The 25,219-nt window shown below is 39.6% G+C and overlaps 1 protein-coding gene across 6 annotated transcripts in view; it reads right to left on the minus strand.

The window, feature by feature from the left end:
* Positions 1–25,219, minus strand: part of ern2 (endoplasmic reticulum to nucleus signaling 2) — a 92,959-nt gene that overhangs the window by 23,373 nt on the left and 44,367 nt on the right. For all 6 annotated transcript variants that reach the window (XR_011887231.1, XM_072268456.1, XM_072268458.1 and 3 more), the window contains 11 exons: positions 19,654–19,755; positions 19,224–19,485; positions 18,616–18,694; positions 18,202–18,370; positions 16,759–16,877; positions 15,321–15,506; positions 14,285–14,552; positions 10,035–10,125; positions 8,221–8,410; positions 6,977–7,076; positions 3,056–3,255 (listed from right to left, as the gene is read on the minus strand). Coding sequence is in view for 5 of the 6 variants with exons in the window: in XM_072268456.1 (XP_072124557.1) it covers positions 3,056–3,255; positions 6,977–7,076; positions 8,221–8,410; positions 10,035–10,125; positions 14,285–14,552; positions 15,321–15,506; positions 16,759–16,877; positions 18,202–18,370; positions 18,616–18,694; positions 19,224–19,485; positions 19,654–19,755 (1,766 nt within the window). In the remaining variant the exon portion in view is untranslated. The remainder of the gene's footprint in view (positions 1–3,055; positions 3,256–6,976; positions 7,077–8,220; positions 8,411–10,034; positions 10,126–14,284; positions 14,553–15,320; positions 15,507–16,758; positions 16,878–18,201; positions 18,371–18,615; positions 18,695–19,223; positions 19,486–19,653; positions 19,756–25,219) is intronic.

Genomic DNA, 25,219 nt, shown 5'->3' on the forward strand with positions numbered 1-25,219 from the left:
TCAACAAACTTATTCGTAAGGCCAGTGATGTTGTGGGGATGGAACTGGACTCTCTCACGGTGGTGTCCGAAAAGAGGATGCTGTCTAAGTTGCATGCCATCTTGGTCAATGTCTCCTATCCACTACATAATGTACTGGGTGGGCACAGGAGTACATTCAGCCAGAGACTCATTCCACCGAGATGCAACACAGAGCGTCATAGGAAGTCATTCCTGCCTGTGGCCATCAAACTTCACCACTCCTCCCTTGGAGGGTCAGACACCCTGTGCTGATAGGCTAGTCCTGGACTTATTTCATAATTTACTGGCATAATTTACATATTACTATTTAACTATTTATGGTTCTATTACTATTTATTATTTATGGTGCAACTGTAACAAAAACCAATTTCCCCCTGGGATCAATAAAGTATGACTATGACTATGATTACATTTCTTCCCCATTTTGATGTTTGGTCTGAACAACTGATCTTCTTGACTATGCCTACATGTTTTTATGCATTGAATTGGTGCCATACAACTGGCTGATTAGATATTTACATTAATGAGCAGTTGTATAGGTATACCTAATAATGTGGCCACTGAGTGTATATTGTATTTTTTCCCTCACTTACTGTATATCCCTCGCAGATTCTTAGCATTCTCCTCACAACTTACATTGCCACCTATCTTTATATTATCAGCATACAATAAACTCATGCCCATGTTCTAAGCCAATTATATAGATTGTAACTAGATTCCGCATCCTATTCTCTTGTTGCTTTAAAGTCTTTCAGATTCTCCCCCCAGTCTCCCATGGTTTAACTTCTCAGTCTGCTCTTTTAGTGCTTTCGGTCAGCCTGATCTTCCGCCATCTGCCTGCCTCTACGTCTCCTGATGTCCCAGATCACTGACTGATTCTAAATAAAGAGGGCATTCATCGTCAGTCCCTCACATTAATATTTTTGGGGACGTAAATTCAAATGGAGTGACTATAAGAGTAGGTCAGTGGCTGGGCCTCTCTGTTACCACATCAAAATGACAGGAACACAAAGAGAAATTCCCACTTGCTTGGATGAATGAACTCCCAAAAACACTCAAGAAGTTTGACACCTTATAGGACAAGTTTGATTGCTACCCCATTCAATCCCTCCAGTACCAGCATTTGTACAAGGCCGCGTATTTCCTAGCGTAGGCCTCTTGTGCAGGATCTCCCAATTCCACAAACTCATCACCAGGTAGCACATCGGAATACTATCAAATGCAAGTCACATGCCATCCCAACTTGGAAACATATCACCAATCTTTATTGTCACCGAGTCAAAATCCAGAAACTCCCTACCCACAGCACACAATTAATCACAGGAATAGGCCACTTAGCCCTTTAATCCTGCTCCATCATTTAGTAAGAACCTCTCTACCTCTACCTTCAAAGGTAGTCTATTCCCTACCCTCTGATGAAAGCTAGTTCTAAAGGTGACCTTCTGAGAGAAAAAAAATCACCTCATCTTTGTTACTAAATGGACAACCCTTTATTTTTAAACAGTGACTGCTAGTCCTATGTCCTTCTTTAAGAGGAATGGTAGAACCTAGGTCTCCAACCTTGCAAATATTTCTCAGGATCTTGTATGTTTCAAACAATTCCCTCTTTCACTTCATACTCCAGCAGTTACAAACCTAGCTTGTCCAAACTTCCCTCACCATCACCTATTGCAGATATTAGTTTAGTAAACTTCCGCTGAATTGTTTCCAAAACATTCACCTCTTTTTGTGGGAGTACCTTCACTAGAAAGACTGAAATAGTTACAGGCAGTTTGTATACTTAGTGACTAGATATGGACAAATATAATCCCCAAAATAATGAGCTATGAAGAAAATTTCGACTCACTCTCCTACTGTGCTTGTCTTGAATTTTGATGCTATCACTGCTTATATGTCCTGCTTACCCATTGTGAGTTCTTTGTTAGTGATGTTAGGCCTGTTCAGCTGTCCTGAGTCCTGGTGTCAGTCAAGCTTACCTATCCTGTTCACCTGTCCTGGAACTTGATGTCAGTAACACAGTCATTGATGCACAGAACACAGACACAGGCCCTTCAGCCAATCCGAAAAATCCATCAAACACACATTTACACTGATCCCATTTTATCTTCCCCACATTCGCTCCGACACCCCCCTAGATTCTAGAACTCACCAATGCATGAAAAGCAATTGGCAGTAAAGATTAAAGGTCTATTAAAGAATAGCTTTATTTGTCATATATACATCAAAACATACAGTGAAATGCGTCTTTTGCATCAATGACTAACGCTGTCTGAGGATGTACTGGAGGTAGCCCGTAAGTGTCACCGTGCTGCTGTGCCAACATAGGAGTGGGAGGAAACCCATGTGATCACGGGAAGAATTTACAAACTCCTTACAAGCAGCGGAGGGAATTGAACAGTGATCACTGGCACTGAAAGGTGTTATATGCTAGCCACTATGCTGTCGTGCCACCCCTATTAACCCACCAACCAGCTCATCTTTGGGATGTGGGAACAAACTGGAGTACCTGGAAGAAACCCATAAATTACACAGTTAGCCTTGGAGGTCAGGATCAAGTCAGGGCTGCTGGAGCTGTAAGGCGCAGTTCTGCCCATCCATCAATGTCAGCCTTGTACACCTGTCCTGATTCCTGTAGTCTGATGCGTAGCCTCCTACTCATAGTTCTCAAGATTTTTGTCTCAATTGAACATTCAGCACTCAATGCCACATTCAATACAGAATGGCGGACCAAGGACAGAGACTTCCCAGCAAATTTTACACCTACAAGTTGAACCTCCACACTTCAATAAATTGACATCTGAAAAATCAGCTACATAGGTCAGAACATAGAAGATATAATACAGATTAGTCAGCATGATTCGGAGGAAAGACAAGTCTTATGGATGGAATCTAAATGATTTTACAGGGTCCATATGAGATTGCACCCAATTGTTGACGATTTGTTGACTAATGGAGATTAATGCCCTGACTTCATTTATACCCATGTAATACGGATCTGCTAAAATCAATGTGTTCGACTGAATATGAAAACTTACAGGCTTGTCTTTAGGATCCTCTTGTAAAACCTCAGGTGCAATCCAGCCCTCTGTTCCAGGTATACCAGAGTGTAGGCTGAAACTGTGATGTCCAGCAGACAGTTTCTTACACAGGCCAAAATCCGAGAGCACTGCCCTTACATTTCCATGAGAGTTTGGCAGGGAGATGAGGATGTTGCGTGGTTTCAAGTCACGATGGACTAGAACCCAGATTCACAGAAATAATATAGATTAGATTTGCTAGTAACCTGTGACTTTACATAATAACTTGCCTTTCAAATATTAAGAGGCAAGGAGAGGCTGATTTATAATCCCTCTCAAACCCACTCTCCCATCTTCTCCTAGTAACCTTTGACACCCTTACTAATCAAAAACCTATCAACCTCCACTTTAAATATATCCAATGACTAAGCCTCCACAGCTGTCCCTGGCAATGAATTCCACAGACTCACCACCCTCTGGCAAAAAAAAATCCTCCTCATCTCTGTTCTAAAGGGATGTCCGTGTATTCTGAAGCCGTACCCTCTGGTCCTAGACTCTTCCACTACAGGAAACATCCTCTCCATGTCCACTCTATTTAGACCAGTGATTCCCAATGGGGGGGAAGTTGAGAGTCCTAAGTTAAGGAAACAGAAGTCGTCGGGGAGAATTCAAGATTCTTTGGAGACAGGGGTGGGGGCAGTAGGCGACACCTTAACAATGGCACGATAATTATGAGATCTTATGTGATTGGTCAATTGTGCTAACTGGAATAGTATAAAGGTAGCCTACTGAACACCAGTTCTATTCCAACTAAAATTCAGGTTCAAATCTGAATCCGTGTCAATGTAATTTTCACTGTTGTGATCGTCTTCATCTTTGCCTTGCTGTTCCTTTGTGTGCCGCAAACATCATTCCATCTGTTTCAATTTGCTGCCATCATCAACATCAGATAGACATTTCCAGTTTGTGTTAATTTTTTATTTTAATTTAGCCCTGTTAATGATGGATAAATATGTAAGGTGCAATCTCTACGAGTCTGAAGGAGGTGAAGCCTTGAATTCTAATCCTGCTAAGAAACAGAATCTACAGAAAGTGCGTCAATACAATGTAACATACCTGTAGTATGGTTTTATTCTGTTCCTGTTGGATAAGCAATGCCCCATGTGTCTTATTTGTAATACTGTACTGTCTAATGAAGTCCTGAAATCATCAAGATTGCAGGAATACTTCTGTAAAAGACACGCTGAAAAGGCTACTTATGGTATTACTCAGTTTCAGAAGATGAAAGAAGCATTTGAAAAGCTTTGTACATTCCAGTCATTTGCCAAGAAAACTAAAAATGACCTGGATAGTGGCCTCATTGCTTCTTATAACATTTCCAAAATGATAGCAAAGTGTGGAAAATCTCATACAATTGGTGAAAGGTTAATAATTCTTGTTGTACAGAAGTGCTCACCATTGTTCTCAAGATGGACACCAGTATTTTATAATCAATTCCTCTGAGTAATAATTGTGTAGCTCATGGTATTGACAAAATGAGTGAAGACATTGAGTATCAACTATGCACAGAGCTACAAAAAACAGAATTTGTGATACAACTGAATGAGTCAACTGAATGAGGCATTGCTAATAGCATATGCAGAGTTTATCAAAAATAGAAAAGTTCATGAACAGATTCTCTTTTGTAACAAGATAAAGACAAATATCAATGGAAAATCAATTTACCAGGAGCTCAAAAGTATTCTGATTAAGAATATGATTTCTTGTGCAGTAGATGGAGTATCATATATGACAAGTCACCATGCTGGTGTAATGGGATTTACAAAAGAAATTCCAAGTTTGTTTGCAATCCATTGTGTAATTCATTGTCAACATCTCACAGCCAAAAACCTCAGCCAGCGACTTTTTTCAAGCATGACTCTTGTAATATCTGTTATCAACAAAATTAAAGCTCATTCATTAAATAGCAGAATATTTCGCCAGTTATGCCAAGAACGATGAAGAGTTTGAATGCTTGCTTCTTCACACTGAAGTGTGTTGGCTGTCAAAAGGCTGCTGCTTAAAATGTTTCTTTGATCTTTTCGACACGGCGGTTGAAATTTTGCTCAAAGTCAACAAGAGCTAAGGAAACAAGATTGAACTTCTACATGGAGATGTGGCATACCTAGCTGATTGGTATGATAAAATGTACATTCTAAATAGGAAACTGCAGGGTGAGAATTTCAATTTAATCCAGTCAAAAAATGCAGTGTTCACTTTTATTGGAAAATAGGAAATGTATAAGCAAAACATTGGGAGAAGAATGTTCTCACAATTTCCCTGCATAGAAAGTATCGCACTCTCTTTCACAGACAATGATTTGCAAGAGTACTGCTTATACCTGCAGTCACTGAAGAAGGATTTTCAGAATCAAGGATTTGAACGATCTGGAAATTCTGGACTGGGTAAGTAATCCATTTCTTTGCAAGGTGGAAGAACAGGAAGAGAGCTTGCAAGAAGAAATTATTGAAATTTAGAATGCTGAAAAAGGAAAAATTGCTTTTAAAAATGTTGGCTTTTGTAGTATGTGGCTACACTGTCATATGAAGTTTCCTGGTCTCTGGAGAAGAGCCAAACTGCTCTTCATTGCACTTCCATCCTCCTACCTTGTTGAAAGAGGCTTCAGTGCAGTGAACCACGTATTCACAAAAAACAGAAACCACTTGGACATTGTTATGGATGGAAACTTAAGGCTTTTGCTGTCAAACTTGAACTAGATATTTCAACTCTTGCCAAAATCCATCAAGCACATTGATAACGAAGCTGCTGTACAGTGCACAGGTACTGTGTAAGCTAGGTTTAAAGATAAATAAAAATTTAAAGCAGTATCATTTTTCTCATGTTAGCATATGGTAGACATTTTTTAAACACGGTGGTCTAAGAAGGGTGTTGGCAAGTATGAAGGTGCTTTAGGGGGGCATTGGCAAGTATGAAGGTGTTTAGGGGGTGTTGGGCTAAAAACCATTGGGAAACACTGATCTAGACCTTTCAGTATTTCAATAAGATCCCCCCTCATTCTTTTAAGCTCCAGCAAGAACAGGCCCAGACCCATTAAATGCTCCTCATACATTAACCCTTTCATTCCTGGGATCATTCTCACAAATCTCTTCTGGACCTTCTCCAATGTCAGCACATCCTTTCTTAGACTTTTTTTTAAGATTTAGAAATACAGCACTGAACAGGACCTCCTGGCACTCTGAGCTGTGCTACCCAGCAATTTAACCTTAGCCTAATCAAATGACAATTTATAATGACCAATTAACCTACTAACTGGTACACAGGAAGAAACCCACACGCACACGGGAAGAACATACAAACTTTCTTACAGAGTACACTAGAACTGAACTCCAGACTCCGACACCCCAAGCTGTAAGAGAGTTGTGCTAACTGCTACATTACTGTGGCACTCAAAACTGCTCACCACATTTCAAGTGCAGTCTGACCAGTGCCTTATGAAGACTCAGCATCACATTCTTACTTTTATATTCTAGTCCTCTCAAAATGAATGCTAACATTGTATTTGGCTTCAGGGACTTAACCTGTAAGTTAACTTTAGGGAATCCCTTGGCACCTTGGATTTCTGAATTCGTTCCCTATTTAGAACAGAGACTATGCCTTTATTCCTTCTACCAAAGTGCATGACCAGACACTTCCCTACACCGTATTCTATCTGCCACTTCTTTTCCCACTCTCCTCATCTGTCTAAATCTTTTTGCAGACTTCCTGCTTCTTCAAAACCACCTGCCCTTCCACCCATCGTTGTATTGTCCACAAACTTGGCCACAAAGCCATCATTAGACCAAGTAGCTAATAAACAAAAATGCAATCTACACTTCATAGGTTAATTTTTTTTTCAGTGTAATAGTTTTATATATTTTAGTGAGCATAAAAAGATCTTACCAATATTAAGGGAATGGAGATGAGCTAGGCCAGACATGGTCTGAAAGAGTGCCGTGACTCGATCCAGATTAACATGGTCAAATTTACAATCTTCCACATACTGAATAATAAAGCAAAATAAAATATGAACAGATACAGGATTTCTGAAATTAGTACTGTAAATACCAGAAATACCCAGTGGGTCAGAACTAAAGTGATCTGAAATGTTAAATCTGTTGTTTCTCTCCATAAATACTGTCTAATATTTTAGCTTTCCAGTTTTTCTTGTTTTACTTTAATAAAACATGTTTCACACTTAACATAATATAAAATTAAATCCACACCCCTAAAGAATAGTTTTATCATCAATAAGCAATTGTGGTATGAAGTAGAATACCAGAACTAGAAACCCCCAAGATTAAATACAGGGCAAATATTAAACATATTCGCTTCAAGTGTTCCCAGAGATTATACTCCGCTACAAAACTCCTTCTACATTGCTGAATAATTTTTCCTCAGGCTAGATAAAGGTATCAAGATCTTTTACACTGTCGCATTATACAAACATTTGTAGAAAATATTACATATATATAAAACCCCCTCTCACTAATCTCATCTACCTGGTAGGTTATGCAACAAATAGACATTACATTCAAGTTTATGCGTAAGGTGAAAGTTCATTTGGATTCATTTTCACATTTGATGCTCGCAGAATTAAAGTATTGGCATCACATGTTGTCTGTATCCTTGGCACATTTCGTAGCCTTCTACATAATCTTACATTAAAAGATATTTGATGAGGAAAAGTATTTTTGATAGCTTCAAGTGATAGATTATTAACGTAACAAATTATTACCATTTCTTTTTAATTGAAGAAATTTCAATGTCATGTTCACGTCCTAACACAATGATTACATACAGACTATATCTAATATATAACTATTTGCTATGTTCTCACTTTATTCCTTAATCTATAATCTATTAAACCATGCACATTGATATTCCCCACTGACAATATAGTTCATAACACTATTGCCTATGTGTGAAAGAAGAAGCCCATGATTGCCTTTAATACCTGATTTCAGACTTTAAACGCTCTTCCCCATTTGAATGTGCACAATGTGCACATTTTACCCAGATTATTGCTGTCAGCCTTCTTCGTCATCTTGTAAACATTGACCAGGTTACTCTAAAGTCTTCAATGAGAATATGTTTCAAAAAAATTGGTGAAAAACCACATTGTTAAATAGAAAGCCCCAATTCACCTCTTGCAGGGTAGCTGCACACAGCTCGATTGCAATATAATAAAACTGCTTATCCCTTTCAGTACAGAAATAGCGAATGACATTAGGATGCTCATCAGATTCCCGAAGGAGCTGAACTTCACGGTTGGCAAAATTGAAACATTCAGGGAGAATCCTTTTCACAGCAACATTACGGTTATCAAAGGTCCCCCTGGGTGGTGAATAGGATATACGTAAGTTACTTCAATGTGCATATAATACAAAATGGACAGGTTAAAAAAACTTTATAAAAATGAAGTTCATCATTAATAAAACTCCAGAGAAACAATGAAAAATGTTTCATTACATCACTTCTCTGATAGTCTGTACAACTGAAAGGCTGATATGAGGGAACACTCCTTTGTGTAAATAGTTGTGAGGATCACTCTCTCTGGAAATTGCTGCTAATACTGGGGTTCAATTGCAGATTAAAAAGAGAAGCAATTCTTTGTTAATTCTTTGTTATGGATATAGTACCAAGAGTCACGAATGGATATTGAGTGGCAATCATTATTGAATTGATAGGTGGAACAGACCCAAGAAGTGGAAAGACCTCCTCACTTCTTATGTTCCCTCCCTACCCTCCACCAATGTCTTTTATTTAACTATCTGCAAGGAGGTACAGCAAGGAGTGTTTGGGTTGCGCTTCATGATTCAAGGTTGTTTAATGTCACTTCCAGAACATTAATATACGGAAGAACGAAATAATTGTTACTCTGGATTAGATGCAGAACAAAAAAACCCCACAATAAATAAAGAACACAATAACTTAAAATAACACAATAAATAAACATACGTAAGATAGCTTATATTCACAGATTCATTGTATGTATATAAAATGACACTAGGCACAGGGCAGTCTGCACATAAGATGGCCGACAGGAAACAATAGGTGTTTGTACATAACGTGGCTGAAAGGAAGTGGTGGTGCGTGGGTTAGTGGGTGGAGATGTTGATCAGCCTTACTGCTTGGAGAAAATAACTGTTTTTGAATCTGGTGGTCCTGCTATGGATGCTCTGCAGTCTCCTCCCCGATGGGGAGTGGGACAAATAGTCCATGAGCAGGGCGGGTGGTATCCTTCATGATATCACTAGCTTTCTGTATATATGGAAGATATCATGAAGGATACCACCTTTCTGCATCTTTCTATATATATGCCCTTGACACTGGTGATGCATCGGGCAGTTTAAAGGATCAGTCGTGACTCAATGGGCCAAATGGCCTAACTCTGCTCCTATATTTTATGGTCTACCCATTGCAGAGCCTTCCTGTCTGCTGCGGTGATGCAACATGTTAGGAAGCTCTCTACTGCTCATCTGTAGAAGATTGTGCACAGTCCAGCTCTCTTCAGCCTCCTCAGAAACAAGAGATACTGATGAGTTTTCTTGATTGTGTAGGATGTGCTCCGGGACCATGAGAGGTTGTGTGAGTGTTTTCTCCCAGGAGTTTGAAACTGTTTGCAGTTTCCAATGCTGTGCTGCCGATGTAAAGAGGGGCGTGAGTGGTATGAGTTCTGAAGTCGATAACCATCTCCTTTGTCTTATTGATATTGAGGAACAGGTAATTTGCCTGGCTTGAGCTCTTGACCTTGACCTTGAACTCTTCTAACTCCTCTCTGTAGGCTGTCTCATCATGTTATTGGCAAACTTGACAATGGGATTACTTGGAGTATTGGGTGCAGTTTGACACAGACAGGAAGGGTTATGTTTTCAAAAGCAGCTGTGATGCTTTCTTTGCAGATAATAGATAAAATTATATATTATCATAGTTTATAATATAACTCTCCTTGCCTTACCGAAATACAAATGTTCCCCCGGCTCCATGACCTAGTACATCTTTTGGATTGAAGGAAATCTTTCCTATTGTAACCAAGTTAGTTCCAGCATCTGAATGGGTGGATAAGACACCATTAACATCTTAAACATTAGCAGAATTACAAACAGAAGACGAAGAAACAGAATAACATTCAATCTATTCTTAACTCATTATCAAGATCTGGGCTCCTCATTTAAGTATGGAGTCTGTGAGCAGGACAGGGGAACAACTTGACTTCCTTTAAAATGGGTATTATAATCAGCTTGGTAAATAAAATTTTGAAAAAACTTATTCATATTTAAGTAATTAGAAATTGATTAAAGTGAGGTGGAAGGAAACATGATGGGAAAATGAAACATGAACCAGCAAGAAGTTCTTTAGTAATTAGAGGTATATTTTAGAAAAAAGATGCAGAATGCATCGTTTTAAAAACCCCAAGAGCATGGCTGCTCAGTTAACTCACTAACTTCATTAGTTTCATGCAAGAAATACACTCTAAACAGTCAATCAAGCACCTACTATTCTCAGCCAAAACAAAGAGGAATTAAGAAGGAATTTAATGTAACTCTGCCACAGCAATATGCAGTCACTGCATGACTACCCAAGGGTCTCAGCCCAAAATATTGACGCTTTACTCCTCTCCATAGATGCTGCCTGACCTGCTTGAGTTCCTCAAGCATTTTCAAATCAAATCTAATCTAACTTTCATTCAACTATACATGGATGCAGCTGAAAAAGGCAGCATGCCTCTGGGGCCAAGGTGCAAAACATGCACAGCACATTCAAAATAGTGAGAAAAGAAACCCATAGTCATGTAAGAAAACACATATATAGTCCAAGACCCTGAGCAACGTCCAGCAAATTTATGGCACAGTTCTGGCAATCCAGCTTGTAATTCCACCAATCAGACACTGGATGGCAGCACCAAACAAGGGAAACAGGCCTGCAGCATCTTACATTATAAATGTCCAACAGGGTCTTGCGATTGGAAGAGAAATGTCCAAGACAATCACCCATGGTTACACTGCGCAACACCTTTGCACACCAACTTTGATGCCTTCAAGTAGCAAGCAGCAATATGGTCTGCACCCAGGTCACCTCCTCCGAACCTAATTGGGCTCCTTCAACCTGCCAGCCGGCTCCTTCTCCGGCACGTCAGCCAGCTTCTCCTTCTCCAGCCCGCCAGCCAGCTTCTTCATCACTGACACGCCAGCCAACTCCTCTTTGTCCAACTCACCAGCCAACTCCTTCACCGACCCGCTGGCCGGTTCCTACAACACCCCAGCCGGCTACTCCGAACAATGAGCAGTTCACTGATGCGGCAGACCTGCTGTATCCATAGTTCTTGGAGTCTAGTATAGTCTTATGATCATAAAGAACACATTTAATAAAGAAAAGAACACCTTTGGTTGGCCCCCGAGAGGCCGCTGTGTCTGAACATGCGCCATCTTACTGGAAAGAGATGTGTGTTGGGTGTGTTGTTCTAGCAAATGGGCTGCCTAATTTTACTATTGCTGCCAGGTTTCTCCCTGGGTGATAGTGAAAACCACTGTAGTGTTTGTCAATGGGAAATTAGCTAGATGAACAAAATAAATCAAATCACAATAGAAATAGTTCGAACACTCTCATTAGCTGTGAACTTAATGCACAAAGAATGATAGTTAACAGGAGTAATGCACTAGCAAGAATGAAATGAAGCTGGAGACTTATGGTGAGGGACAAAACATATGAAAAGCTGAAGTTTATTCAAAATGACAGGTTGGAAAAATTGTTAAAAAGTACACATGATCCTGGGCTTTCTAAGTAGTAGCACTAAGTACAAGAACAAGGAAGGCATGTTGAAACATCATAAGACACTAGTTTGGCAATAACTATAATATGGTGTGAATGTCTGAGTATTACATTTTAGGAAAGATGTAAAGGTTTCTGAGATGGTTTTGATTGGAATTATTAAAATGAGCCCAAAGATGAGGGCTTTTACTTTAGTGAACAGACTGGAGAAGCAGGGGTGGACTTGCTTGAAACAGTGGAATTTGGGAGAGGAACTGGTAAAGATGTTTAAAATCAGGTTGGGTTTAGACAAAGGAGATGGAAAGAAACTGTTCCCATTGGTGGACAAGTCTAAAATTAGGGGACACAAAATGCTTGTGACCAGCAAAATTACTAGAATTCTCAGATTATTTTCATGCTAGCGGAAAGGGTCTGAAATGGACTGCCAAATGTAGTACTGTAGGAAGATTCAAAAGAGGTAATTACTTAATGGAAAATATTCACAGGACTACCCAGAGAGGATGGAGGAGTGGGACAAGGTTGGCTGCTTCTACAAAGAGCTGTTACAAATGGGCCAAATTGTCCCAGTCTGGGCTGAAATCATTCTGCATAAAAAGCTGCGATGCATTTGGGGAAAAAATACCTTTAGCTGTGAGCAACTGAAGAGCGCTCTCCTGATGATAAAAGAAAATAAGGAAGTTAGAGCAGGAGTAAGAACTTAGTCCTTCAAGCCTTCAGGGCTGATCTGTCCCAGGTCTCATCTCTTCTGTGCCAGTTCCCCACAGTCTTTAATTCCATGATGTTTCAAAAATGTATCCACTTCCTCTTCAAATGTCCTAGTGATCCAGCTTCCAAGCAACCCTCCAGAGAAGAGAGCTGCTGCGACTTACCACCATCCGTGAGAAGTTCCTATGTACCTCAGTTTTAAATGACTATGTTTAAATAATATTGTAACTATGTTCCTCTTTCAAAATTTCCCATTAATGGAAACATCTCAGCTTGTACCTTTTAAAAGTTCAAATGTCAAAGTACATTTATTACCAAAATATTTATACTGTATACAACCTTGAGATTTGTCTCCTTGCAGGCAGCCACAAAAAAAAGAAACACAATGGAGCCCATTAAAAACACCCACACTACAAAGGCAGTCAAATACCCAACATGCAAAAAAAGACAAATCTTGCAAACAATAAAAAATAATTAACACAGAGAATATTAACCACAGAGTCCGCAAAAGTGAGTCACAGTCCCGAATCCCATTCAGCACTGAGGTGAGTGAAGCCTGTCAGGGTAACAACTGCTCCCAATCTTGGGGGCATGGGACCCAAGACTCTTGTACCTATCACCCAACAGTAGTAGTGAGAAGAGAGGGAAACTAGCCAAACACAGTCAGACATTGCTGAACACCTGTTCATTTTCTGATTTGTCTTTGATAATTTTACTTTTGCCTGATGCTTTAATCAGCGTGGAGTAATGGAGCTGACCATGGGTTCATCTTCTGCCATTAGGCCTCCATGCAGTGTCCACCCCCAGCGATGGCCACCCTGGCCGCATAGGTACTCTTCAGAGTCTAGTTCGCTGAGTTGGCCAGGAGAGCACAAAAGTGCCAGGTTGTTTGGTCAATTCAAAAACCATCCTTAGAAGGGAAATTACAAGCTGCAGACTTGCCTCTTGTGATCTTAAATGTTTCAATAAGATATCCACTCATTCTTCTAAACTCCAAAGAATAAAGATCTAATTTCTTTAGCTGCTCGTGACAATACAACCTTTCATCCCAGGAATTAGCCCCAGTGATTTCTTTTGGACTGTCTCTAATGCCAGTATATTCTTTCTTATTTAAGGGTCCAAAGGCAATACACAGATATTTGATTACGTTTATTTAGCCTATCCATCCAGTCTTCCACAACGGAACATTGCAAGCTTGGTGAGGTAGTACACTAAGGTTGTACAGGTATAACCTTAATGTAATTTGTTGGAAATGAAAGGGTAGGTCAAAATAATGGTTAAGAAACTAGTAACAAATGGACTACCTATTCTACTCTTTCCTGCTATCTCTTATTCTTAGTGTCATAAGTTCACCACCTTCCAGACGTTAGTTAATGAAAATGTTCCAACTTAATTTCTTCCTCTTTGTTATCTTGTTAACCCCACTTGGAATTGACCTCCTGTAATGCTTATCAATGTCATCCAAGGAGAAACATGGAAGTAACAGTTGGACTGTTCTTGTTCTTTGTGAACTAGGCACAGTGTGTCACAGACAGCTCATTTACTACTAGGTGTGGACATTCATGCTTTGCATGTGTCTCAACATGCAGAGTTAGATCGTAATTATGTCCTTCTCAGCTCCTCCTTTAGCTGAGTATAGTCAATGATTGCTTGACTGACTAGAAAGTAGGATGTTTGTTCTGGAAAAATAAACAACAAATTTGCAGAAGTGACATAGATAATCTCAATACTAACCAGCCACTATTTCATCATAACAGACAGTACCATTGAATAAACTGTAACCAGGAGGTTGCTCTGAGGATTGGGTACTGCTGTCATGACTTGGTGTGCTGGGTCCCTGGGCTTCTTTTAGGGAGGTTTGAGATACCTCACTGGAGAGTTCTGGAGAGTCCAACTTGATCTGGTCAGCAGAGCGCGGTGGTTGCTGCTGAAGCAGCTGAAACTTCTCCTCCAGGTGTTGTTCCAGTTGCTCCTGTTGTAATTTCTGCTGCCGATGCATCTTCTATAACAGAAAGGAGAGAGAGGAAGCTTCAGAGCAGTTAAGGGATCCTTCATAATATTACAGGATAATATAGGCTGATTGATTACTGAGCCAATACCTGCCTTAAATGGATTCCAAGCACCATCTTTCTCGCATTCCACCAGACTAAATGAAGCAAGGCATTATCACTGGTGTAAACAATGTTAACTTACTGAGGTGGAGGTTGGGGGCAAAGGAATCTCTATACCATTAGGTTAATGGTCAAGAGCTGTGAATCACTATAAAATCAGCTTAATGATAAGCAGCTTGGCATCAGTTTAATATCAGATCAGTGTATATCAATTGGAGGATCATGATACAAAGCTTCAATTTAAAGAGTTGGGGGTACGATTAGGTTTATGGAAGAGAATTTGGGATCATTGTGACATTACCTAACAATTAATGGACAGGAAGGGTTAAAAGGGTAGACAATCAGAGTAGCATTAGGTTAACAGAGGTGAACTGGGATCACTGTAGCATCAGGTTGATGGAAGCTGGGCGGGAGAAAGTTCCGACAGAAAATATAGAAGGGGAGCTGGGAGTTGGGGTGGGGTGGTTGGAGGAGAGCTAGGTATCACCATAACATAATGTTGAGAGCAGGGAGACGAAGAGAATAAGATCACAATTACACCTGTTATTAAAAAAAGAAACCTCATGTCATTATAAGAAGAATAAAGGAGAATAAACTGGGAACTACTTTAACACTAGATTACTGGTGCATGACATAATTGTTTTGAAAATATCACTTACCTTTGGATACATGATTAGAAACACCACCCAGCATCCTACTAGTAAACCAAGTATGACTGCAGTCAGAATATCCTGGTTTCCAAATTCAGGCACAGTCTCTGTTGTAGCCTCTTGCTTCACTTCATTGTCTATCCGATAATTTTCAACAAAATCTTTTGATTGCATCTGGTTATTCTGCGACATAAACTTAACAGAATATCAAATATTTTGGTTTACAAATGAAATATGCAATGCTGCTACATAACTAAATATCTTTCAATAAATGATTTGTGGTTTTGCCTGCTATGAGGCACAATTATCTGATATTTTTCAACCTATCAGAGATCATGTGTAAACTACTTTTCATGTGTATTTTACAATTTTGATTATTAAAATTGAAGCAATCTGTCACTTCAGGTATAAAAGTTTTATATCAGTTGATAAAAGGAATGTATTCCATATTTTCCATTCTAACCTCCAGAGTTTTATAAAATTATGAGGGGCGTAGTTAGGCAGATAGCCAGTGCCTTTTCCACAGAGCAGAAGAGTCTAACACTAGATAGCACAAGTTTAAGATGAGAGGTGAAAGACTGAAAAGGGAACTGAGGGGCAAGATTTTCCACAGATGGCTATAAAATTCCAGAGAAGGTGGAAAAACAGGGACATTACAACATTTAAAAAAAACATTTGGACAAGTGCACAGGTATGTGAGGTTAAAAGGGAAGTGGACCAAATGCAGGAAAATGGGATTAGTATAGATAGGCATCTTGGTTGGCATGGGGAAATCAGGCTGAAAGGCATGTTTCCATGCTGTATCTATATTAATTCTCTTTTTATTTAGAAGGGATTATGGATTCCAAGCATTGTTTTTAAGAATCACTGGGAATGCCCAACACAGAGCATCAAGCAGTAACAAGTCACAACAGGTGAAGAAAGTCTTGTAATGGCCTGGTCTTCAGAGTATCTAAGTCAGTGTAGGAACAGAATTATTCCAGCGTTTCTCTTGTGCCTTGATTTGAATCAGTTGTATTGTGACCCGAATAAAACAGTAAACGCTGGAAACACTCAACAGGGAAAGTGGGGGGGGGGGGTAACTTTAGTAGAGCTGCTTCTTTGCAGCTCCAGCAACTCAGGTTCAACCCTGTGTGGAGATTCTCCATAAGATGTCCCTGGTTCACTGGCTGTTTTGGTTTCTTCTTCCAACTCTCCGGCTCTCATTTACACTAATCCTAATTCTAGAAATGCGCTGGGTAAAGGGCCGGCATTTTTTCTTTCCACAGACAGTGGCAAACCTCCTGAATATTTCTAGCATCTTCTGTTTTTATTACAGATTTCCAGCACCCACAGGTTTTGTTTTTAAAGTACCTCAGACATTTTAACATTGAGGTAGTTCAGAGTGAAGGACCAAAGGGCAAGGTATGAATCAGCAAAAGACAGGAATGAACTATTTACAACATACTTCATCAATAGTTCTGGTGTTGGTCTTTGTTGTGATGACAGCCTCATTATTCTTCTTCACGGGTTCCGGAAATGTCCTCAGGATCGTAGTGTGTGCAACTGGGGGGAGTTCATGATGACCTGGAAACAACATACACAAAATGGATTGATATATTTTTAGTGAGATTTTTTACAAGCTTAATGAATAAGTAAGGTTTTAAGTAAAATCTACCCACTATCAAGGACATATATACAGAAAGGTGCCAGAAAATGTTTAGCAATATCAGGGAGGATCACACTACCCTGCTCATGGACTGTTTGTCCCCCTCCCATCATGGAGGTGGCTACGTAGCATCCACACCAGAATGATCAGACTCAAAAACAATTACTTTCCCCAAACAGTAAGGCCAATCAGCACCTCCACCCGCTAACCCAACACACTAATACTACTTTATCATTTCCTGTCAGAGTCACCTTATGTACAGGCACTCCTGTAACTAACAGTCACTTTATGTACATAATATAAATGTAGATAAGCAATCTTATGTAGATTTATTGTGTCTTTTATTAGTGTGTTCTTTATCTTGCTTTTTTTTGTGCTGCAACAAATCTAGACTAACAATTATTCCATTTTCCTTTACACTTGTGTACTGGAAATGACATTAAACAATCTTGAATCTTGAAATGAGAGCTGCATATCATAGCCTCAAGCTACCACCCCCTCACTACTATCTGACATTTGGCACATTCCACATGGAACGGTATGATTATTCATCCGCTTACAGGAATAGGAACTGCACCAAATAGTTCATGATTATTCTGTATCCAACTGCAATTACTGCATTTCAACAGCAATTCAGAGTGCCTTTTCAGCAATTTGTTTACTACTATATGAATGTATAATGTGCTTTAAATTTAACTTCAAAGAGTGTAATTACATTTACATTTTGTTCCAAATACAAAGATACCATAATCCAATTATAATAGGGAGATGTCAAATCATCCAAAACACCTCTACTCCAAAACTGGAAACTCTAAAGACTGTTTTGATTCTAATACTTAAAAGGAGTCAAACCACTTTAATGAAATTGCATTAGTTGCTATTTTAATGGTAGCCTATAATAAAATGTATTGAAGACAAGAGAGATAATTGTAGCTACTTAATATTTTTGGGCCAAAGAACTCTGTTTCAAATTCCATATTAGAAGTTTCAACGCCTACACTGACACTTTTGCAACTTGCCTGTTTTAAAGTTTATTAATTCACATCCGCTCACTGCCTTCCATGTAGCTCCACTGGAGCTGGGAACTCATTGAGCATTGAAACAGGTGTTGTATAAGAATCTGTGTATTACAGCTGAAAGTTAGTGGAGTTGGACATCACTTTGCTTTTTAACTAATACACACTCTGGCCAAAAATCACGTGTTGCCTACTCATTACAACAGCTGGGAGGTTATTTACGCACCTATGATCAGCCATTGGTTCTCGACGTTACCAGATGCAAGAATACTCCCCGGGGGATATTTGACTCGAGTGCTTGGAGTTCTTTCACAAGCGCCTTGCTCTTGCACAGTGACATCATCAGTTGTGGGACCACTGACATGTACGACCACTGACATGGGGATTCCACGAGGCTACGGAAAAGGCAGTATATTCTGTATCCTTTTTTTAGATTAAAACAAACTCTCATGCAGCATTTTCTAAAGATGAGAAAATCAATAAAAGACGAGGGAAGTACTTTGTCCCAATCCTTACAAAAATCAACAGATTGTTCAGATAGCACTTGCTCATTTTACAGAGACTGTCCGGTTCCCAACCATGCTGCTAATCCATATCAGGTACTTTAATTATGGTAACGCTCTTAGAGTTGTGAACTTACCACTACAGCAACTCCTTCATGGACGAGTGATGTTGAGGCATAGAAGGCAGATGCATGTTTCCCAACATAAAGTGTGGGACTGCAATGAGAAAATAAAAAAGCAAAGCATGTTTAACCATTGGGAAAATATATAACCACCTGAATATTTTCTTGTACAAAAGGCAAAAAGGATGACTTTAGTTAATGGAACTGGCTGTTGTATAAAAGGTAAACTGTAATAAGCATAAGCACAGATTTCTTTGTAATGCTTGAATGATAGGTGTAGTTGCCAGAAGTGTGTAGAACGAAACTCCAAAGTGCAATGATATTTTATTAAGAAGCATTGTAAGTGTACTGAACAACTTTCCAAGCTCAGTGATTTAGCTGATGGCTACAAGGTCCACATTCAGGATGTGAGGTGGTCAGCAGTCTATGGTACATCACTACACTCAGGTATCAGGATGTACTCTAGACCAATCTTGTAGAGTATGGCATTAAAGTGTCCAGGTCTCGAGTAAAACCTGTTTCAATTAGTCTATAAAGTTATGGAGAAGCTCATATATAGGCAATATAAGCTTGGATATATTCCAATAGAGTGTTAAAATTGGGATTTGGAAAGTAGCACTTACACCAATTGGGTCTTTGTAGTGGATGGCTCTTTTGCAAACTGGTACTTCCATTTTATCATCCGGATGTCCTGAGAGTTAAAGGTGAGGTACCGCAATGTTTCCATGGCAACATTGAGGTGAGGTATCTGGTGAAGGCTGTCTTGTTGCCAAATGAACATTCCTACCACAGGAGATCCATAATTCTGCATCCAAAGGACATCACCTGATGCTCTGTCTACAGTCACCACCAAACCATCGCCATTTGATGCAAAATGAGCCATCTCTGTGAAAAGCATAAATAAAACAACTAGCATAAATAACTTCTGCAAACGAGAGGTCAAAATTTAATTTAGGAAGGGGTCTCATATTATGGCATTCAATAAATTTTACTTGGCATCGAGCTCATGAAAAAGTGAGTTCTCAAATTTAGAATTAAAAATGTAAAACTTACTATAGTCTGTATTTTCATTGCATAAAGGAGCAGAGTAGTCATAGTATGTTGCATTCCAGTACATTTCACGTGTCTTGGTATCGTACATGGTGATCATATACTCTGTCAAGTTAAGCAACAGAGATCATTCAATACACAGCTTCAAAATTATTCTTCATGAATATAAAGCAGGGATTTTTACAGAGGATTAAATACTGCTGTCAGAATATTGGTCTTGCCATTTGTGGCTCAGACAGTTGAAGTCCAAGTTAGAACATTGTAAATTAAAATTCAGTACCTGAGACCAAAACCCAGAGTGGTAACACTGAAGTGGTGTGTTGTCAGAGGTACTGAAATTTGCTTGATATTAAATTTAAGCTCTATTTGCTCTCTCAGGTGGATGTAAAAACATGATTTTGATGAGAAGAGGACTTAACTCTAGTGTCAGTAGTAACATCTCAATTGACTCAATAAAAGCAGATTATCTGGTCAATATTACAACACTTTGTGGGATTTTGGTTGATCCAAATAGCTGGCTTGTTACCTTCATTACAAGTGACTAACACCCAAACTTAGCCAAACACCTGAGCAATCACAGTGAAAACTGTGAGCAATGTCAAACTTCTTGGAGTGCACATGTAGCACAACCTCTTATGGTCTCAGAACACATCCTCCACACTCAAGAAAACTCAACAACACCTCTTCTTTCTGAGGAAACTGAAGAGAGCTTGCTCTATGCACATCAATACTCATGACCTACAGATGCGCATTTGAGAGCATCCTAACATGTTGCGTCACTGCATCGTACGGAAACTGCACTGCGGTGGTCAGGAGGACTCTACAATGGGCAGTTAAAATTGCCCAACACATCACCGGTGCCAATCTACCCACCATCAAGGGTATATATACAGAAAGGTGTATATATCGAAAAAGGCCAGCAATGTCATGAAGGATCCCACCCATCCTGCTTATCAACTGCTTGTTCCACTTTCATCAGGGAAGAGGCTATGTAGCATCTATGCCACGACCACTAGACTCAAAAGCAGTCACTTTCCCAAGCCGTCAGGTTAATTATACCTTCAGTCATTAACCCACCCTACTAATCCCCACCATGACTAAATACACATCACCTAGCATCACTTTATGTACATAGTCATAGTAGTATAGTCATAGTCATACTTTATTGATCCCGGGGGAAATTGGTTTTCGTTACAGTTGCACCATAATTAATTAAATAGTAATAAAACCATAAATAATTAAATAGTAATATGTAAATTATGCCAGGAAATAAGTCCAGGGCCAGCCTATTAGCTCAGGGTGTCTGACCCTCCAAGGGAGGAGTTGTAAAGTTTGATGGCCACAGGCAGGAATGACTTCCTATGACGCTCTGTGTTGCATCTCGGTGGAATGAGTCTCTGGCTGAATGTACTCCTGTGCCCAACCAGTACATTATGTTGTGGATGGGAGACATTGTCCAAGATGGCATGCAACTTGGACAGCATCCTCTTTTCAGACACCACTGTCAGCGAGTCCAGTTCCATCCCCACAACATCACTGGCCTTACGAATGAGTTTAACGATTCTGTTGGTATCTGCTACCCTCAGTCTGCAGCCCCAGCACACAACAGCAAACATGATCGCACTGGCCACCACAGACTCTTAGAACATCCTCAGCATTGTCCGACAGATGTTAAAGGACCTAAGTCTCCTCAATCAATCAATACAATCAATGTATACAACAGTTCCTTGTGAATTGTGTTTTATAAGATTGCTTTTATATTTATTGTTTTCTTTGTTTTTTTTATTGTGTTATTTATGCTTATTGTGCATTTTTAATGTTGCATCAGATGTGGAGTAACAATCATTTCACTATAAAAATTTGTACTTTATATGGAACATAGAACAGAGAACAATACTGGACAGATCAGGCCCTTTGGCCCACAATCTTGTGCTGAACTATTAAATTAGTAACCAATTGCTCACTCAACTGAATGAATCCCTCCTGCCTACGCAATGTTCATGTCCATCCATTTTCTGCACATTCACATGCCTATCTAAGAATCTGGAATACTTCTATGTGCCTCCACCCCAACTCCTGCCTCAAGGCAGAGCCTTTTGGGCACCCAACACTCTCTGTGTAAAATGAGCCCCATACATCTCCTTTGAACTTACCTCCTCTCACCTTAAATGCATGCCCTCTGGCATTAGATATTTCATCCCCGGGAAAAATGAACTGACTCCAGTTCTATCTGTGCATCTCATGACCCTATAAACCTCTATCAGATATCCTCTCAGGCTCCGTTGCTCCAGAGGGAAAAAAGAATTAGTCCAATATGGCTTAACGTCCTCTAATCCAGCCAGCATCCTGGTAAATGTCTTTTGAACCATCTCCAAAGCCACACAATCCTTTCTATAATTAACTGAATGCAATAGTCCTGATGCTGCCTAACCAGAGAATTATAAAGCTGTAGTATAACTTCCTGACTCTTGAACATGAGTTACTGACTAATAAAGGCTAGCATGCCATCTGCCCTTGTCAACCTATCAACCTGTACAGCCACTTTCAGGGAGTTATGAACTTAGACCCAAGACTCCTCAGCTCATCAAAACTGTTAAGGGTCTTGCCATCAACAGTGTACTGTCTCTTTACATTTGATCTCCCAATGTACCAACATTTCACATTTGGCCATGGTAAGTTCCATCCATATACATGCAACTGATCTTCACACAGTGGCCACTTTATTAGGTACACTTGTACACTGGCTTATTAATGCAAATATCTAATCAGCCAATTATGTGCCAGCAACTCAGTGCCTAAAAGCATGCTGACATGGTCATGGTTCAGTTGTTGCTCAGACCAAACATCAGAATGGGGAAGAAATGTGATCTAAGTGAGTTCGACTGTGGAAAGATTATTGATGTCAGGTTTTTGAGTATCTCAGAAACTGTTGATCTTCTGGGATTCTCATGCACAACAGTCTCTAGAGTTTACAGAGAATGGTGCCAAAAACAAAAAGCATCCCATGAACGGCAGTTCTGTGGGCAACGAAAGCTTGATAATGAGACCAGTCACAGGAGAATGGCCAGATTGGTTCAAGCTGACAGGAAAGTGACCAGAACTCAAAATAACCACACATTACAACAGCAGTGTGAAGAAGAGCATCCCTGAATACACAACACATCAAACCTTGAAGTGGATGTCTACAGAAGCAGAAGACCACGAACATACACTCAGTGGCCAATTTATTAAGTACCTAATAAAGTGGCCACTGAATGTATATACTGCTATATTCTTTGCCAGTCTTCGACACCACCAATCTTCATATCATTTGCTAACTTACTAACTCATCCATCTATAAATTCATCCATATCCAAACAGCAGAGTTCTTAGTACAAATTCCTGTGGAACATCACTAGTCACTAGACCTCCAGCCAGAATAATTCCTATTAACCACTATGCTCTATTTTCTACAGGCAAGCCGCACTATGGGCAAAAACTAGTGAGGATGCTGAAAAATCAGAATGTGATGTATGTTGAGGCACAAATGCCAGAGCTTAACAGACTAGTTTATGTTCATACTGTTAACTACTAAGAAACAACAGCTCATAATGGTATAATATGATAGACGTTAGAAAGGCTCGTTATTTGAAAATTGTTGAGCTGGAACCTATCTACTTGAAAGCTGAGATGCTATTTCTCAAGCTTACGTTGGGCTTTTGTTGGAATAGTGTAAGAACCCAAGGACAGAGAGGTCAGAGGGGATGGGATGGAGAATTAACATGACAGGAAACTGGAAGCTCAGAACAATTCTTGCAGACTTAATGGAGGCATCTGCAAAGTGGGAAGCGGAACATGATCAGACGAGTACTTTGTAGAATGCCTCAATTCAGGAACACCATGGATAGGTAGGGGCCAGGGCCTAAGACTTATGCTGACAATGCTAGGATCCCACATTGGCACATACATTACTGAACATATTGGAATCATGTATTGTGAAGCCAAATGCTCGCAATTCATTTGCCCTCAAAGTACTTTAACTGAGGAAAAATAAAATTTTAGCCTGCACAACTGCGAACACTTTAAATTAATGAAAAGGTAGTTGGATTTGACTGTTTTTGAATCTTTATGGCTGATAAGGAATTTAAAAATAACTTCACATAAGCTGCAAACTCTTTTCTATAGATGCTGCCTGGCCTGCTGAGTTCCTCCAGCATTTTGCGTGTGCCGTTCAAATAACCTACACTGTCAACACATAAAAGCACTAATTATGATTTCCTGCATTTAAAATAACAAAACTATTATGGGCTGTTGTTTCTTAGTAGTTAACAATACGAACAGAAACTAGTCTATTAATAAACTCTGGCATTTGTATCTTAACATACATCTGTGACTAAAAATAACACAATATGATCATAATTAAAGTAAGTTTCATATCAGTCAATTTCTATACAAGCTCTCACAAAATAGTAAAGCTACTATTTATTCTGTTCTATTGCAGAATAATATTCCTGCCACTAGATGTCAGTACTTTCCTGATTTCGTCGTTGTGGCTATCCCTCGAGGTTGAGGATGATGGTCTTTGTTCTGTTGACTACTTATGGGCTCTCAAGTGGTTTATGAGTCCAATCTTGGCTTTCAAAGTTCTTCTGCATTCAGGACAGGTAGTTCCAGATAGCAGATCGGGCTTTGGTTGTTGCTGCCTCTGTTTCCATCTTCTTCTCTTTTCTTCTAATTCTGCACATCTGTTGGCTTCGAAAGTTGCTGTTCCTTCTCGGATGATGGCTTGCCAGAGTTCCCTGTCCTTGGCATTGGTTTCCCAATTGTTGATGTCGATGTTACATTTCTTCATGTTGGCTTTTAAGACATCTTTGAATCTCTTCTGTTGTCCACCTCTTTTACGTTTGCCTTCTTTAAGCTGGGAGTAGAAGATTTGTTTCAGCAGACCTTCGTCTTTCATCCGAACAACATCACCGCTCCATCTTAGTTGGTTCTTGATGACGAAGGCTTCAATGCTTGTTGTTTTTGCTTCATTTAGCACACTGACATTGGTTCTTCTATCTTCCCAGCTGATATTTAAGATGTTTCAAAGGCAGCGTTGATGGAACTTTTCAAGTGCCTTCAGATGTCATTAGTACTGAAGGCACTTGAAAAGTTCCATCAACGCTGTCTTCGAAACATCTTTCCTGATTTACGTACATCATTGATAAGGTTCATAACATTATTATTACATTCAATGGCACAGGAACATTTTACTATAGTTTTTCAGGCACTAGCACATTCTGATATCCAGAAAAATAAGACTTGACTCTCTGTTTCTTTCAGCAGGTCTCTTGATACATTCACCTCTATTTTTTGCTCTCGGTGAGGTGGGGTCTTGGATGTTCAAGCCACAGATGACCTTGATAATACTTAAGAATCTGTAGATGCTGTGTATATTAGTGAGTTTCTGGATCTCCTGTGCTCTTTCCAACTTTCATACGTAGAACAGTACAGCAGAGAAACAGTCCTTTTAGCCTTTGATATCTGTGCTGTCTCTGATGCCAATTTAAAATAATCCCATTTGCCTTCACGTGATCCATATCCCTCC

Source organism: Mobula birostris, chromosome 9, assembly GCF_030028105.1.
Source record: "Mobula birostris isolate sMobBir1 chromosome 9, sMobBir1.hap1, whole genome shotgun sequence".
NCBI classification, from domain to species: Eukaryota; Metazoa; Chordata; class Chondrichthyes; order Myliobatiformes; family Myliobatidae; genus Mobula; species Mobula birostris.